This window comes from Lissotriton helveticus, chromosome 3_1, assembly GCF_964261635.1.
Source record: "Lissotriton helveticus chromosome 3_1, aLisHel1.1, whole genome shotgun sequence".
Classification (NCBI taxonomy): domain Eukaryota; kingdom Metazoa; phylum Chordata; class Amphibia; order Caudata; family Salamandridae; genus Lissotriton; species Lissotriton helveticus.
The window spans coordinates 2,098,032,119-2,098,047,288 of record NC_136061.1 but is presented as its reverse complement, the minus strand read 5'-3'; the positions used below and the strand labels follow the sequence as shown (position 1 = coordinate 2,098,047,288).

The 15,170-nt window shown below is 45.7% G+C and overlaps 1 protein-coding gene across 1 annotated transcript in view; it reads left to right on the top strand.

The window, feature by feature from the left end:
* Window positions 1-15,170, top strand: part of UNC45A (unc-45 myosin chaperone A) — a 367,777-nt gene that overhangs the window by 325,379 nt on the left and 27,228 nt on the right. The window contains exon 18 of the mRNA XM_078683264.1: window positions 1,095-1,212. Within this exon, the coding sequence (XP_078539390.1) occupies window positions 1,095-1,212 (118 nt within the window). The remainder of the gene's footprint in view (window positions 1-1,094; window positions 1,213-15,170) is intronic.

Below are 15,170 nucleotides of genomic sequence, written 5' to 3'. Positions count from 1 at the left end.
CAAGAGCGCTCCAGAGAGCTTTACATTCATTTGATGCTAGGTGTCACAAATTCTACCTACACAGAACTAAAGAATTCAGAAAATTAACCCAACTTTTAGTCTCTTTCTCTCAGCCACATCGGGGATTTCCAGTCTCAAAACAAAGAATTTCTAGATGTGTTTCAGAAACAATCACTTTCTGCCATGGTAAAGTTGGAAGACTTCTATCTGGCACAGTCAAAACCTATTCCACAAGAAGTATGTTGATATCTTCAGCATTTTTGTTTTTTGGCGGATTTTATTTAGGACGAACTTGACCCGAATGTATTGGAGCGCTTTACTTGAGCACCAGTTACGTTACACAAAGACACATTCATTTTTGGTAGGCACGGAGAGATTAAGTGATTTGCCCAGAATTACAGGAGGCTGAGCCCATGCCGAGACTCGAACCTGGTTCTCCAGCTCCAAAATCAGCAGCTCTGGCCGTAAGGCTACATCCTCTACCAATCTTTACTCAGTTGTGCCACTTGTAGATATTTGCTGAGCAGCAACATAGAAAAGCAAACACACCTTCACAAAAACACTGCCGTTTGGCGGCAGTAGTAGACAGATTCACAGCGGCAGGACAAGTGTTTCTGTGTCGTCTTTTCAAGTAAGTAGAGCCTGTCTATTTATCCCACTTTCCTCTACTTGTTTTTGTGTGTGTGTGTGTGTGTGTCTGTCTGTCTGTCTGTCTGTCTCAGGCACTTCCTTCTAATTATACTTCATTCTTGTGCTAAAAAATCAGAGGTGTGATGCCTACTGAGAGGGGTGAGGCAAGGACACCCATACTTCACTGACTTTAGATTGGGCCTTGAGGTGAATGTTCTAATAATGAGGCACTGTTTGGACGTAGCCAGGCAGGCAGTACCTTACACTACCATGTTCAACTTACTGATGGACTTCCACTTCGATGGCTTGAAGTGATTAAAGCATGTCAATCTATGAAAGATACCAAAGCTGAAGAATTACGGTTACAGGTGAGTTAAAATTTTTCTTTTATAATAAAAGGTAACTACATATTATGTCAGCTTCCCGCACTTCGACACACATTTCTCTGTCTTTTTATTTTACAGGCAGAAAATCATCAAAGAGAAGGCATTGCCAATGATTGAGGGTTACATGTTTGAAGAGCATGACATGATCCGACTTGCTGCCACAGAGTGCATGTGCAATATGGCAATGAGTAAAGAGGTGGGGAGGAATGTATAATGGCTATGACATGTAGTTTAGCTTTGATTGATCTTCCTTTGTCACCAGTTTGTTATAGGACTTTAAGCCTGGCTTTGAGTCCTGGATATATTGTTATATTTTCATTCACTTGTTGGAACGGCTTATCCCTTTTACATAAATGTAATGTCCATAACCTTCAATTTTGGTTACAGTGTCAGTAGCCACTGTTCAACATGCAGTACTGTACCAAGAACAAATGATGATTCAGATAACTTAGTTTTGACCAGCATCAGTTAGGTGGGTGTTAGTGTGATTTTTGACCTCGAGGTGTCAAGTTTTCACCATATTATCTGGGTTGATAAATGTTGTGAAAATCATCATCGACCTTTTCAGAGCTTTTTTTGTATTTATTTTCCTTTTACTTGTCCTGTTAGTGTCCCGGGATGGCTACATGCTCCTGTTTGTTTACTTTTTTGCTAGACAGTTCTCCTTGTTATTGTTGAGGCTGTATGGTGGTCAATTTCCAGGTTGGTGGCAGGGGTTTACTGCCCCCCTAACCTTTTCCACCCAAAAGCATGAGCATTAGGCATAGTACTACCCTGAAATCTGACAGCTAGCAGGAGTGATGGTGAAAAGCATCTCACTGCTACGCCATCTTGGCCTGGCGCCCCTGCTTCTTTAGTTTCATCATAGCCATAGTCCCTCCTGTAGTATATTTACTTCCACACACCCTCATCAGGAGGTGGGAATCCAGTATTTGACCAGAGGATAAGCTGGTTGTCTGGTTCATAATCAGTACAAAAACAATGACGTTTGATTACTTGGAAGTTGTGTTCTTCATTGCCCCCTCTTTGTCAAGGATCTCTCTGTCCCTTAGGCATGTGGGTCTACACCATCCCAACACTAACCCCAATATTTGGTGTTACTGCTCTTGGCTTATGTTATTCATCTGTTAGGCCCAGTAGAACAGATTCCCCTCGGGTTTACCTGCACAGAAGAATGCTGCAAGGAAAGAAAAAAACGCCATATGCCCACTTTAATTGAACTTCCCGGTTAGGCCAAAAGTCATTGATGTGGATTGCATGTCTGTTCAAGCGTCCCTGGTGTTGAACTCTTCTACCTTTGATTGTGCTGTGCACTCTATGGTTGGCCTTGTTTGACCACTGTTCAGTCACTTATTCCTTTACTGATTTTTTTGATATACCTTCAGTTGCTGTGTTCAGGTTACTACAAAAAATCCCATTGGCCTGAGTTTTTTATTTGTCCTCTAGCACAGCATTTATTTTCTGGGGAGTAGGTACGGATATATACACACCAAGAATGCCGGTTAACCTCCCAAAAAAATGCTATTTTATTGTATTTCTGGATTATTCTACAGGAATCGCAAACAGATTTTGAAAATTAATCTCACCCACAACTTTTTGTGGCATGCCTCATCATTGGTGATTTTTCACATCTATGAGAAATAAAATATCATAAGAAATTGTCCTATAAGATTGTGTTTAACAGATACTTGGAGGTGGTCATGCTCTGCATTTATTCCATGAGCTTAAAGAGATTTGTGCAATGTCTACACACCTTGGTTGAGTGCCCATCTCATAAGAAAGGAAAGAACAACGATTTCTTATGATATTTTATTGTCTTTTATATAATTTTTTTAACCCTACAGGTTCTTCTCTCATAGAGAGGTTCATAAATTGAGAGCATTGGGCCTCATTATACCTGCAGGGAACAGAGTAGCCCTAATGAAGGATGGAGACCTGTATGGGCTTTTTCAACGTCCGAAACATGTTGGCATAGAGACTGGGGTAGGGTAGGGTGACATTATATCTCACCATATACCCAAATTTGTCATGGTTTTAATCAAATCCGGTAAATCCATTATTAAAGGATAACTCCAACATATTTTTAAGTTGTATTGGATCCCTGTAATTATCCAACAAACCTTTGTCTAAGAACTCCCAGCAGTGGTTGAGTTTGCCATGGTGGTATTCACCAACTATGATGTGGTAAATCGATGAAACGCGGCACAAAAAGATATGGTTGTGAATTTTTAAAAAATGTTTGATATTCCTATAGTATAATCCCAAAATAGAATACAATTTTTGGGGGGGTTGTTCACCTGCCATCCATGGTGATATTATGAGTAGGTACAGATAGCAGGTTCTTTCCCCTTATCCTATGGAGTATACAGTTTTGCCTCCCATAGGGCTACAGTCATGCCCAGTCATAATCATCTTGCCATGTAAGTGCCCCTAGGGTCTTGCTTCATGTTCCAACTTATCTCTTGCCTGTAGACTCAAGAGGTCCTGCTTCAGTGACTGATTTCAGAAGAAAGCTTCAGAAATGAAGATTGGGTTTTCATGGTCTTTAGGTTGAAGTTAATGTATGATGTGTGTTCTTCATTTAGGAGCTGGTGTGGGGGTTAAAACTGAAGTTTTTCAACCAGAGCTCTATAAGCCCACAATAGGACTTTTCCGTGGCAGGCCATGCTTCCCTTGTTTTCTGTTTCCACTCCTTGAACATTTCTCACACCTCATTGTATTTTAGAAGTAAGAATTAAGTTCCTTTCCTGAACTGAAAGAGCAGACAGTAAGAGACAGTGGTGGATCCATCTGCAGTCCTCCATTGCTCCCCCTGCTAGGCTTGCATTTTAAAAATAATCCTAGTTGCATGCATACATGAGAAAATTTCAACATAGACCAAATAGGGAAGTAAAAAGAGGTGTGATTGCCGGTCATTCAACTTGTCAGTACCTACAGAAGTGTAGGAAGAGCCAGATGAATACATCTTTCATATTTTGAGACTCCTGCTATACTGTTATACAGCTCAACAAGGCTGTAAGACCCAGGACAAGTGTATACCTGTTCCCCAAATATTGGATTAAGGGGAACAGAGTGCTGAAACTGATACAGAAGTGTTTGAACTGAAAGTTGTAGTTGGTACTAAGCAGGGAGTTAGGAGGGCACTATAAGGAATAGATGTTTTATTTATGGTTCTTATCCTCCACCTAGGCTCTATTCTAAGTGAGGATTCAAGTAGAAGTAAAAGTAACAAATTTAAATCTAAGCAAAATAAATTGATGCTATTGGAGTTGCACAGACGGAGGTGGCTCACTAATGGCAACGAAAAGTAACAGATGCACAATTTTGTTTCAGTAGGAGCCGTGCAATGCCTGTTTATTGAAAAAGTCTCAAAAACAATTCTTTCACTGCAGAAACTACATCTACAGGATCTTTATCCATAGATTAACACTTCATACTTTCAAAATATTTTACTTGATTTGATAGAGACTTGTAGCCACAGATTCCTTATCATAGAATTATCCCCAGGCGTCGGAGAGCATCTGGTCATTTTCGAGCAGTACCCTGTGTGCCGATAGGTGACGTTGTTCACCTCTGCGTAGGCACCATAAGTGACATATGCTACCTAAATAGGTGCCATCTTGGCGTGCTGATGTCCGTTTTTTCCTTTCCACAACAAATAGCGCTGATCCACAAAGAGCTACACCTCAATCACCTTTTTACAACTTTTTGTCAAACACTTTTTTGAGGAATACTTTCTCCTGGCGTGACAGGATGTCTGCCAAGAAACAGGCTGGTTTCAAACCATGTGGTGCCTGTCACAGACAAATGTCTCCCTCCACTTCCCCCAGCCCGATGTCTGACGTCCATGTGATGATCAAGATTCCGGTCGCTTTGAAGGTCCCGGGACCACTCGCAGAGACGCCCCGCTGCATCAGGCGGTCGCTCCATCCTCCCCCCGGTTAAAGTCCTTGTCTGATAAGTTGCACACTAAAAAGAAATCTGAGAAGCTGGAGAGGTCTTAAACTTCTCCATATCTGTCCAAATCCACGGACGAAACGAGGGAGCATCAGTACTCCAGGCCCGCGCCTCTGCAGAGCCCCGAACAGGTTCAGCTCCACACTTCCCTGATTTTCCACAGCTACCTCGGCCTAACTAAGAGAATTCAAGTCGTCCCCCCACCCCCTGGAGTGCCTTCAGGCCTCATGGGTTCGGTAGAGACCCCTACTGGATTCCCGCAAGCAAGGACGCCCTTGGCACTAATTGGACCCCTTGAATCTGATGCTGAATCTGGAGCAGCACCACCAGCAAGACTAAGACCTTCTCTGACGCTTGCTCCTATACTGATGTCGTCTACGCCATTGATTCCAATGGACGACGCCATCCCCATAGTCCTTGACACAGAGCAGGACTGGTGTCACATGACACCGGTTCCCTTTTGTCTTTGGTAGGCCTTCTACAGGGGATGGATGGCCGGAGTATGGCGACCCTGATGAATATTGCCACCCATTGAATGATACAGAGGAGCCCTCGTATAATTTGGCTCTTTCACTATGGTGGTGCATAGGGAGGCTGAGGTCTAGGAATTTCAGCTGCCCTCAGTGGCAGTCCAGTCTAACGTCTTGACCGAGGTGCTTCAGCCAGGGACTGCCCCTTCTGAACCCTTGCTCCACTTTAATGAAGTCTTCACCAAAGTCCTCCTTGGGGCTGTACAGGGCTCACATTCACAGGACAATTGGCCACCGCCCTCCTCCAGGGCACCCCAATTTCCTCACCCAGCACCTCACTCCGTAGAGTGGCACATTATCTTTCACTCCACAAGATAGGAAATCGAAGAGGCTACATACCTTTGTAAAGGAAATGTTTTCTTCTGCTAGCCTAGCACTGCAGTCAGTGAACACCGCATGCCTCTTGGGCTGCTACTCCCACACGATCTGGGACTCAGTTGTGCAAGTGCTACTTATGGTCTCGGAGGAGGTCCAAGCTATTTTCTCTCAGACTTTTGCAGATAGAAGCGATGCAGCAAAGTTTGCCACTTGTTGTGGTCTAGACATGACCGACTCACTGGACAGATTGATTTCTTAGTCGGTGGCACTTTAGTGCCATGCCTGGCTTTTTTGGGGGTTGTCCAAGCATTGGCTATGGACAAGCCCTTTAATGGCTCCCGTCTCTTCAGAGACTCAGCGCCAGAGTGCTTTAAGGACTTTAGGGCTATGGCCAGGTCCTCGGGTCTCTCTGTGGCCCCTCGCCACCCCCAGTGCACCTTTGGCAGCCACATAAGGGGTTTCCAACTGCATCAATACCCTCCACACTTTTTTCATGGGCGAGGACGCGGTTCCCACAGACCACATGGGACAGGTAGCCAGAGTTCAGGTCAGTGCAACAGCCCCCGGCAGCCTCAGTCTCTAAGCACCTTTAGTTTGTCATCCTACCATCACAGGCATCCATTGGAGGCAGGATACGCCGTCACCTGATCCACTGGAGGTTAATAACATCAGACCGTTGGGTACTATAAATTGTACAAAGGGGCTACTCCATCATCTTTGTAGCTACCTGTCCACCCATGCCACCCACTTACGATTGAGAACCATCTGTTCGAGGCATATGAGCTGCAGATTACACACTGTGCATAGATCGCCACCAAGTGTTGGGCCCGGATGTTTGCAGTTTGTTTTTGTCCTGAAAAGTCTTGGAAGTCACAAGATAGGTGACTTCTCCTTTGGACCCCATTGCGCATGGGCATCTGCTCCATCCTCAGATTGTTTTTTTTCCGCCACCGGGCTCGGATGTGTTTCCTGCGCTCCATGTTGGAACCGATTTTCCCTCGGCGCGCAATCCTCAACTACTCCGACGGTATTGTTTCAAACGCGTTTCCAATCGACGCTGCCCTTCAACTCCGAATTCTTCGATTCCGGTCGTTGATGAGGACTTCGGGCCTACCCAGGCCTCCTCTTCCAGCTCATGGAAAGAACGGCATTTAAAAAATTTCCTCAATGTGGGTTCAAGTTTCCCCACACCAATCTCCACGAGGTGTGCAACCTTTGCCTCTCACCGGAGCACGAGGCCAGAGACTGTTATGCATGTGCCTCTTTCCGCTCCAAGAAGACGATTCGGGACCGACAAGCTCGAAGAACAATGGCTCGCTCGTCAGCTTCCATCCCGGACGACATCTTCGAAGAGGGCGTCTACGTCCCAGAACAACTGAAAGAACATGGCGTCGACAGCAACTCGGAGGCTGAAGATTCAGATATCGAGGACATCACTCCGACCCTTCCTCGACACCTTCCAAAAAGGCTTCGGTCACACCCTCGCCTTCGGGCCCGGGTGCACACCGAGAGACTGCTTTCCATGCCCCGCCTTCGAGCTTAGCAAAGAAACCTAATAAGCCTTTAGGCGACTCGGGCTCGAGTCAGCCTACCCCCGGCGCCAGAGCACACCTACCGGCACCGAAATAGAAGCCATCTTCCTCCACGCCAGCCGCTTCCACATCTAAGCACTCGGCGTCGAACACTGGCACCGGCTCCTCTGCACCTAAACCACACTCGGAGCAGAGCAAAAAATTACCACTCAAACCACCCGACTCCCACAGTTCGGAGCCGAAAAACACCTCGGAACCAAAAAAGCCCTTAGAACCGAAAAAAGCTTTAGAGCCGGAAAAGCCCTCGAAACCGAAAAAACCTTGGGAACCGAAAAAGACAAATGTTCCATCAACAAAAGACACTGCCACGGAACATGTTTCAAAGCCAAGAGATACTCACAGCTCGGTGCCACCAGATAATCCTTCTCCTCCTGGCTCACCTGATCCTTGGAATGACTATAACACCCCAGATGTCCCTAACATCCCACAAGAAGACGTATATCCCTCCAGGCCTTCCCCACCAGAAAACACTATGGGATTCAACCAACTTGTACATAGGGCTGCCCAATATCATGGGGTTGACCTACGTACTACTCCAGTGGAAGAAGACTTCCTTATGGATACCTTTCACAATACACAAAGGTCCACCTCAACATAACTTCTGCTTAAAGGGGTTATTAAGCACGCATCAGAAGTCTTTAAAGATCCAGTTAGGGCTCGAATCATCAACCCCCTAATCGAAAAAAAGTATTAAGCTGCCCCTTCTGATCCAGCATACATTAAAGGCCCTGCACCATTAGACTCCCTTGTAGTCTCCAACGCACGCAAGAGAGCAAATTCACAAACATCAGGCGAGGCTCCCCCACCAGATATGTAAGGGGCACTTCTACCGCGCGACTTCCACTCCAGGGAGTATCTTGGCGCTCACGCAACTCAGATGAAAGAGTTGGAAGGGAAAAAAGAATGTCCTGATTTCTGAACACACATTACACTAAGGTCCTACAAATGGCATCAGGCAATGAGAAAATCCAAGTTTTCAGTGCCTTCCTAAAAGGGGCTTCCTGAGAGAAAGACCGCAAGAAAAGAGGACGTTTGTTCCAGGCTTTAGTTCCAAGTACAAAAAGGGACTTGCCACCCTTTGTGGCTAGTTTGAAATAAGGTGGAGTAAGTAAATTCTGACTTGCAGATCTCAGACAACGTGCTGGAAAATATCTTTTAAACCCATTGTATAAATAGGTGGGCCTCGTTGGTGAAATGCCCTGAAGGTAATTAAAAGAAGTTTAAACAAGATTCTTTTACCTATTGGCAGCCAATGAAGGGTTTTCAGAGCTGCTGAGGCTGACGATTTACGGGGCAGACGCAGTACAAGGCGGGCTGCCGCGTTTTGGACCATCTGTAATTTATGGAGAACAGTTTTATTAGCTCCAACGTATAGTCCATTACAATAGTCCAGCCTAGAACTTATTAAGGCCACTGCGACTGTTTTCCTCGCCGATAGTGGAAGAAGATCAAAAAACTTCCTTAGTGCCTTTATAATTTGAAAGCACATGCCTGCTACTGCTACAGCCTGGGGTTTAAAAGATAGATGGTTGTCAAATTTCGTGCCCAAATTGCGAGCAAATGTAATTGTATTAGGGGGCACTTCAGCATCCGTTGGCCAGCATGCTGTTGGGGAAAAAAGATTGTAATTCCCTATAGGTAGGATCTCGGTTTTTCCGGCGTTGCACTTTAAATGGTTGTTGTTCATCCATTTAAAAATTGCTGCGAGGCAGTCCTTAAGGTCTTCCTCGGCACCTGGACGCTCCTTAGCCAACACCAATATCAATTGGGTATCGTCAGCGTATGAAATAGAACTGATCTTGAATGACGCGATCAGTTTCATCAGTGGTACCATATATAAGTTGAAGAGAACAGGGCTCAAGCTAGAGCCCTGCGGCACCCCTGAGCTGACGTTTTTTGCCTCAGATTGATATGGTCCTAATACTGTTATTTGGCGTCTGTTGGTAAGGAAATTCCTACACCAAGCCAACACCTGTCCTCCTACCCCCGCGGCAGCCAACCGGTCCACTAAGATGTTATGAGAGACCGTATCGAAGGCTGCCGACAGGTCAAGTAGGATAAGGACGGCCTTCTTTCCTTGGTCCATTGCTGCCCTTAAGATAGAGTGTAAGCTCCTTGGCGCATCACGAAAAAAAACAGCGTCACAGGCTGCAAACATTTGGCTTATTGCCAATACTCAGGCATTACTTGCAAGATACGATAGGTCACATTATGATGAATTAGAATCCATAATGCAGCACCTTCCAGATAAATATAAAGATAGGGCAAATGAGCTAATACAAGAGTGTAAAAACATCACAATACCTCTATCCGCTATGCCCTAGATGCAGCTGATACTGCTTCAAGGGCAGTCATTCCCAGTGTCCTCTTACGTAGACATGCTTGGCTACGCATTTCAGATTTTAAACCTGAAGTTCAAAGTGCCATCCTCAACCACCCGTTTGATGAGCAACACTTATTTGGGCCTAATGAGGATGTATCCCTCGAAAAAAGGAAAAAAGATACGGACACAGCAAAATCTCTGGGGGCCTTGCAGTCGCAAGCTCCCAGACGTTCTATTCGTCGCTCATCTTACAGAAGCACCAACAGGGGATACTCCTCAGATACTTCCTCTACCTCTTACAAAGCCCCTATCCAATCCACCTATGGCAGAGACTTCCAAAGAGGGGGTTACGGGGTAACAATAACAAAGGCAGAGGCAAAAATAATGCCTCCACCCCTGCCCAATGACTTTACCCACCTTCCACTCCAGTTGGGGGAAGACTACAACAATTCCTTCCTGCCTGGATCAACATCACATCAGACAGGTGGGTGCGACAAATAATTCAGTCAGGTTACTGTCTAGAACTAACATCTACACCCCCAAACATACCACCCAAACAGCGACCAATGTCACAAGAACATTTAGTTCTATTAAGACAAGAGGTAACATCTCTCCTACAAAAAAGCGCAATAGAGTTACTTCCATTGCATCAACAAAACAAGGGAGCTTACTCCCTGTACTTTCTTATCCCAAAAAAGGATGGCTCTCTCAGGCCTATTCTAGACCTCAGGCCACTAAACCTGTACATACAATCAGACCAATTCCATATGGTCACGCTTCAGCAGGTCCTTCCTCTTTTGTTACAAAACGACTTCCTTGCTACCCTAGATCTCAAGGACGCCTATTTCCACATTCCTATTCACACAGCTCCCAGAAAGTATCTCAGATTTGTACTAGACGGTCAGCACTATCAATTCAAAGTACTCTTACAAAGCCAGCACATTCATCCCATATCTAGACGACTGGCTCATAAAAGCCAGCTCACACAGTCCGTGTGTACAACACATTCACACCACCATCCAATTACTCCACGACTTGGAGTTCACAATAAACCACACCAAGTCTCAACTACAACCGTCCCACGTACAACAATATCTCGGTGCCACAATAAACACCTTAACAGCGCTCGCTTATCCATGTCCTGCCAGGATAACAAATATTCAAGCCCTACTAACAAAATTCCAACCGCAACCCTCTCTTCCAACTCGAGTGTTCATGCAACTCGTACGGATGATGGCTTCTTGCATATTCATAGTACCTCATGGAAAGCTACAAATGCGTCCTATTCAAGAGTGCTTAGCACGTCAATGGAACCAGGCCCAGGGTCAATTAACAGACGTAGTGTTGGTAGACAGTCGAACTCACCGCTTTCTGCAATGGTGGGACACCAAAAACCTTTCTAAGGGCCAACCGTTCCTAGAGCCAGTCCATCAAATAGTCATAACAACGGACGCACCGCTCTCCGGCTGGGGAGCTCACCTACTGCAGCACTCCATGCAGGGCAGGTGGACACCGCAACAAAAGTTACTCCACATCAATCACCCGGAGTTACTAGCCATATTTCTAGCCCTAAAAGCATTTCAAAAACAAATATCAGGCAAAGCTGTCTTAGTCCGCACAGACAACGTGACAGCTATGTATTACAGCAAAAAACAACTCTTCAGGAGTATCTTCTGTCACTGCAACAAGGGAGGTTTCTGCACCAAACCTGCAAACCCTCCCCCTTCATGCGTGGAAATTGAGTGGTGACAGTTGACAGATTTCAACCTTCCTTCTGAAATCTGTGTTGGTATTCAGGCAGTCAGGTTTCCGTCTAAGAAACCCTAAGAAACATTGATCCCCTATCTCTCAGACTCAATAGCCACTTTCTTTGAAGACAAAGTCAGAGCCATCTTCTCCACTTTTACACACTCCCCTTCCTCCTCTTCGCCCAAGATAATTCCCCCCATTCAGGCACCTACCTTTTCAATCTTTGAAGCTACTTCGCAGGAAAACATCGAACTTTTGGTCGCCCGGACCAAATCAGGGTCACCAGCCGATCCCTGCCCCGCTGCTGTTCTTAATCTTATCCCGGAAGCCATCTCTCCCGCTCTTACCACCATCTGCAATGCAATGTTTTCATCTGGCGTTTACCCATCTGTTTGGAAGGAGGCCATAATCAAACCTCTTCAGAAAAAACCCACTTTAGATCCTTCCCTTCCGGCCAGTTACAGACCAATTGCCTGTCTCCCTTTCCCTGCCAAAATTTTTGAAAAAATTATGAACTCACAAATTTCTAAATTCATAAACCAAAATAATTTGCTAGACGACACCCAGTTCGGGTTCAGACAGGGTCACGGCACAGAGACAGCACTTTTAAAAGCAGCCGATGAGATAAGAGTTGCAATGGACAAGGGAGGAGCTGCAATATTAATACTTCTGGACCTCTCAGCAGCTTTTGACACGGTCGATCATGTCACTTTGATCGACCGTGTCTCAGCTATAGGAATAAAAAAACAAGCTAAAACACTGCTCGCCTCATTTTTGGCAGACCGCCCTCAGACAGTGAAGATGGGAAATTACACCTCCCAGACTTTCTCTCTCCCATGCGGAGTACCCCAGGGCTCCTCGCTGAGTCCGGCACTTTTTAATATATATGTGTCGGACTTAGCGAGAGTCATAAAATCCTATGGAATAGCCCTCACGACCTACGCGGACGACACTCAATTGGTGCTATCGGTGCATAACGATGGTACAAAGGTCGCCGCCAACCTCCAAGAGGGAATGAGGGCGATAGGTTCCTGGATGTCATCAAACTGTCTCAAACTGAATTCCGATAAGACGGAGGTGATGACATTCGGGAAACTAGAGCCCACCTGGTCCCCCCAATGGTGGCCACCTGAGATGGGACCACCCCCTCAACCAGTGTCTAAGGTGCGCAATTTGGGCGTCATATTCGACGACAGATTGACATTCCAACAACACGCCAACTCTGTGGTTTCTTCATCTCTCCACATCCTAAAGAGGATAAAAAAATTAATTCCATACCTTCCTTCCTCCGCGGGAAAAACTCTCATCAGTGCTCTGGTCTTTTCGAGAACAGACTATTGTAACGCCCTTTTTCTAAACGCCCAAGAAGAACAATAGTTACTTACCTGTAATCTGTGGTTCTCCAGTATTGGTGTCTTTCATAGATTCACATGCCTGAATCATTCCCCGTCGTCGGAGTAAGAGTCCCACGGTATATAAAAAAGCAGTAATAAGCTATTTGTACATAGCAAATAACAGTTATAATAAACCAGGAAGTGAGTAGCCTCAGCTACCAATGAAAAACTTCCACATTAGTGACTATCCAAGTCATTATGTTAGACCAAACTGCAGCCAATCAGGCCACAGCTCCCACCTAGGTATTCTCCCCAGAGACCCAGGCTGTCAGATTTTTGTAGCACTGGAGTGTACCAGAGTATATACAGCTATATCATAACAGTCTGGGTGAGACTCTGAGGGGAGGTGGGTGGGTGCATGTGAATCTATGAAAGACACCAATACTGGAGAACCACAGATTACAGGTAAGTAACTATTGTTCTTCTCCAGTATTTGGGGTGTCTTTCATAGATTCACATGCCTGAATCCGAGTAGTTAGCAGTAATACAATATGTCGCTCTTATACGCCAGAAACATAGTTATCATGCATAAAAGAAAGCAATGCAACATCATAAGAAAGCGTAAAGAGTGCAAAGGAGGTGGGAGAGATCACCAGAGGCTCACCTTACTGAAACAGATTTCGCAGGACTGCTCTCCCCACCGAGGCATCGGTTTCGCTTGAAGAATCCAGACAGTAATGCCTCGTGAATGTGTGTCTGCTGGACCATGTTGCGGCTCTGCAAATATGCGGGAGAGGCACACCAGCAAACAACGCAGTTGAAGAGGAGACTGCTCTTGTAGAATGGGCTCTAGGCAAGGTCTGTAAGGGTTTACCTGCTTGTTGATGGCAGAGCCCTATCGTGGATGAGACCCACCTGGCGATAGTCTGTTTAGTAACAGCACAGCCTTGTCTTGGTCTGCCATGCGCCACAAATAGCTGATCCGTCTTTCTGATGGCAGCTGTTCTTGAAAGATAAAATTTAAGGCATCTCTTAATGTCTAATGTGTGTAAAGTCCGCTCAGCTGGTGACTGCGGATTGGGAAAAAATGTCTTAAGTATCACTGGCTCATTGAGATGAAAATCCGATGGCACTTTGGGCATGTACTTCGGGTTGGTGCGTAGTATCACAGAGTCAGGTGTGAATTGCAAGAATGGTGGCTTAGTGGTGAATGCTTGCATGTCACTCACTCGTCTGGCTGATGTTAGTGCCAGCAGTAATGCAACCTTCCAAGTGATGAACTTGAGATCGACCTTATGGATAGGCTCAAAGGGATGGCGAAGAAGCTGTGCTAGGACTACATTCAAATGCCAAGATGGAGGTGGCCGGCGTACAGGTGGAAACATACGAAATAAGCCCTTAAAGAATTGTTGTATTATTCTTGAGGAGTATAGAGAAGTCTTTCCGTCCTGACGGTATCGTGATATGGCGGCTAAGAACACTTTAAGTGTTGAGTGCGCCAAACCTGATTTAGCGAGCTGCAAAAAGAAGGGCAATATCGCTTCTGGCTCCGCAGTCATTGGATGCAAATTCATAGTGTGGCACCAAACACAGAAACGTTTCCACTTCAGTTTGTAAGTCTTGTTTGTGGAAGGCGCCCTAGCATTGGCCAGGACTTCCTGACAGTCTTGTGGAATGTTCAAGTGCGCAAACTCATGGTGTTGAGGAGCCAAGCCGATAATTTCAGAGATTGAGGGTCTGGATGAAACACCTTGCCTTCTTGAATTGTTAGAAGGTGTGGAATTCGGGGCAGTTGGATCGGCTCGCGCTCTGATAGAAGGAGAAGCTGCGTGAACCAATACTGTCGTGGCCACCGTGGAGCAATCAGGATAATTCGACACGGTTGCTTTCTCATTTTCTTGAGGACTTTGGGTATTAACGGAATTGGCGGGAAGGCGTAGGCAAAGATCCGTTCCCAATTTAGTGATAGAGCGTCCCCGCAAGAGTCCCTGTGGGGAATCCAGCTCGCAAAGTGAGTACATTTCTTGTTCTGATAAGTTGCAAACAGGTCCAGATCGGGGAGACCCCACCTCTGGAAGATCCGATCCAGCGCTGGCTGATGCAGTTCCCATTCGTGAGTGCTGTTTTTGGATCTGCTCAGCGAATCTGCCAGTACATTGGCTACTCCCGGAACATGCACAGCTGACAAGTTGATGTCGTGATCCAGAGCCCAAGTCCAGATCTCTTGAGCCTGTAGAGACAACCGGGCTGATCTTGTGCCCCCCTGCTTGTTCAGGTAATGCATGCTCGTTGTGTTGTCTGTTCGAATCAACACTGTGGAGCCTTGTAGGATTGCCAGAAAGGATTTTAGG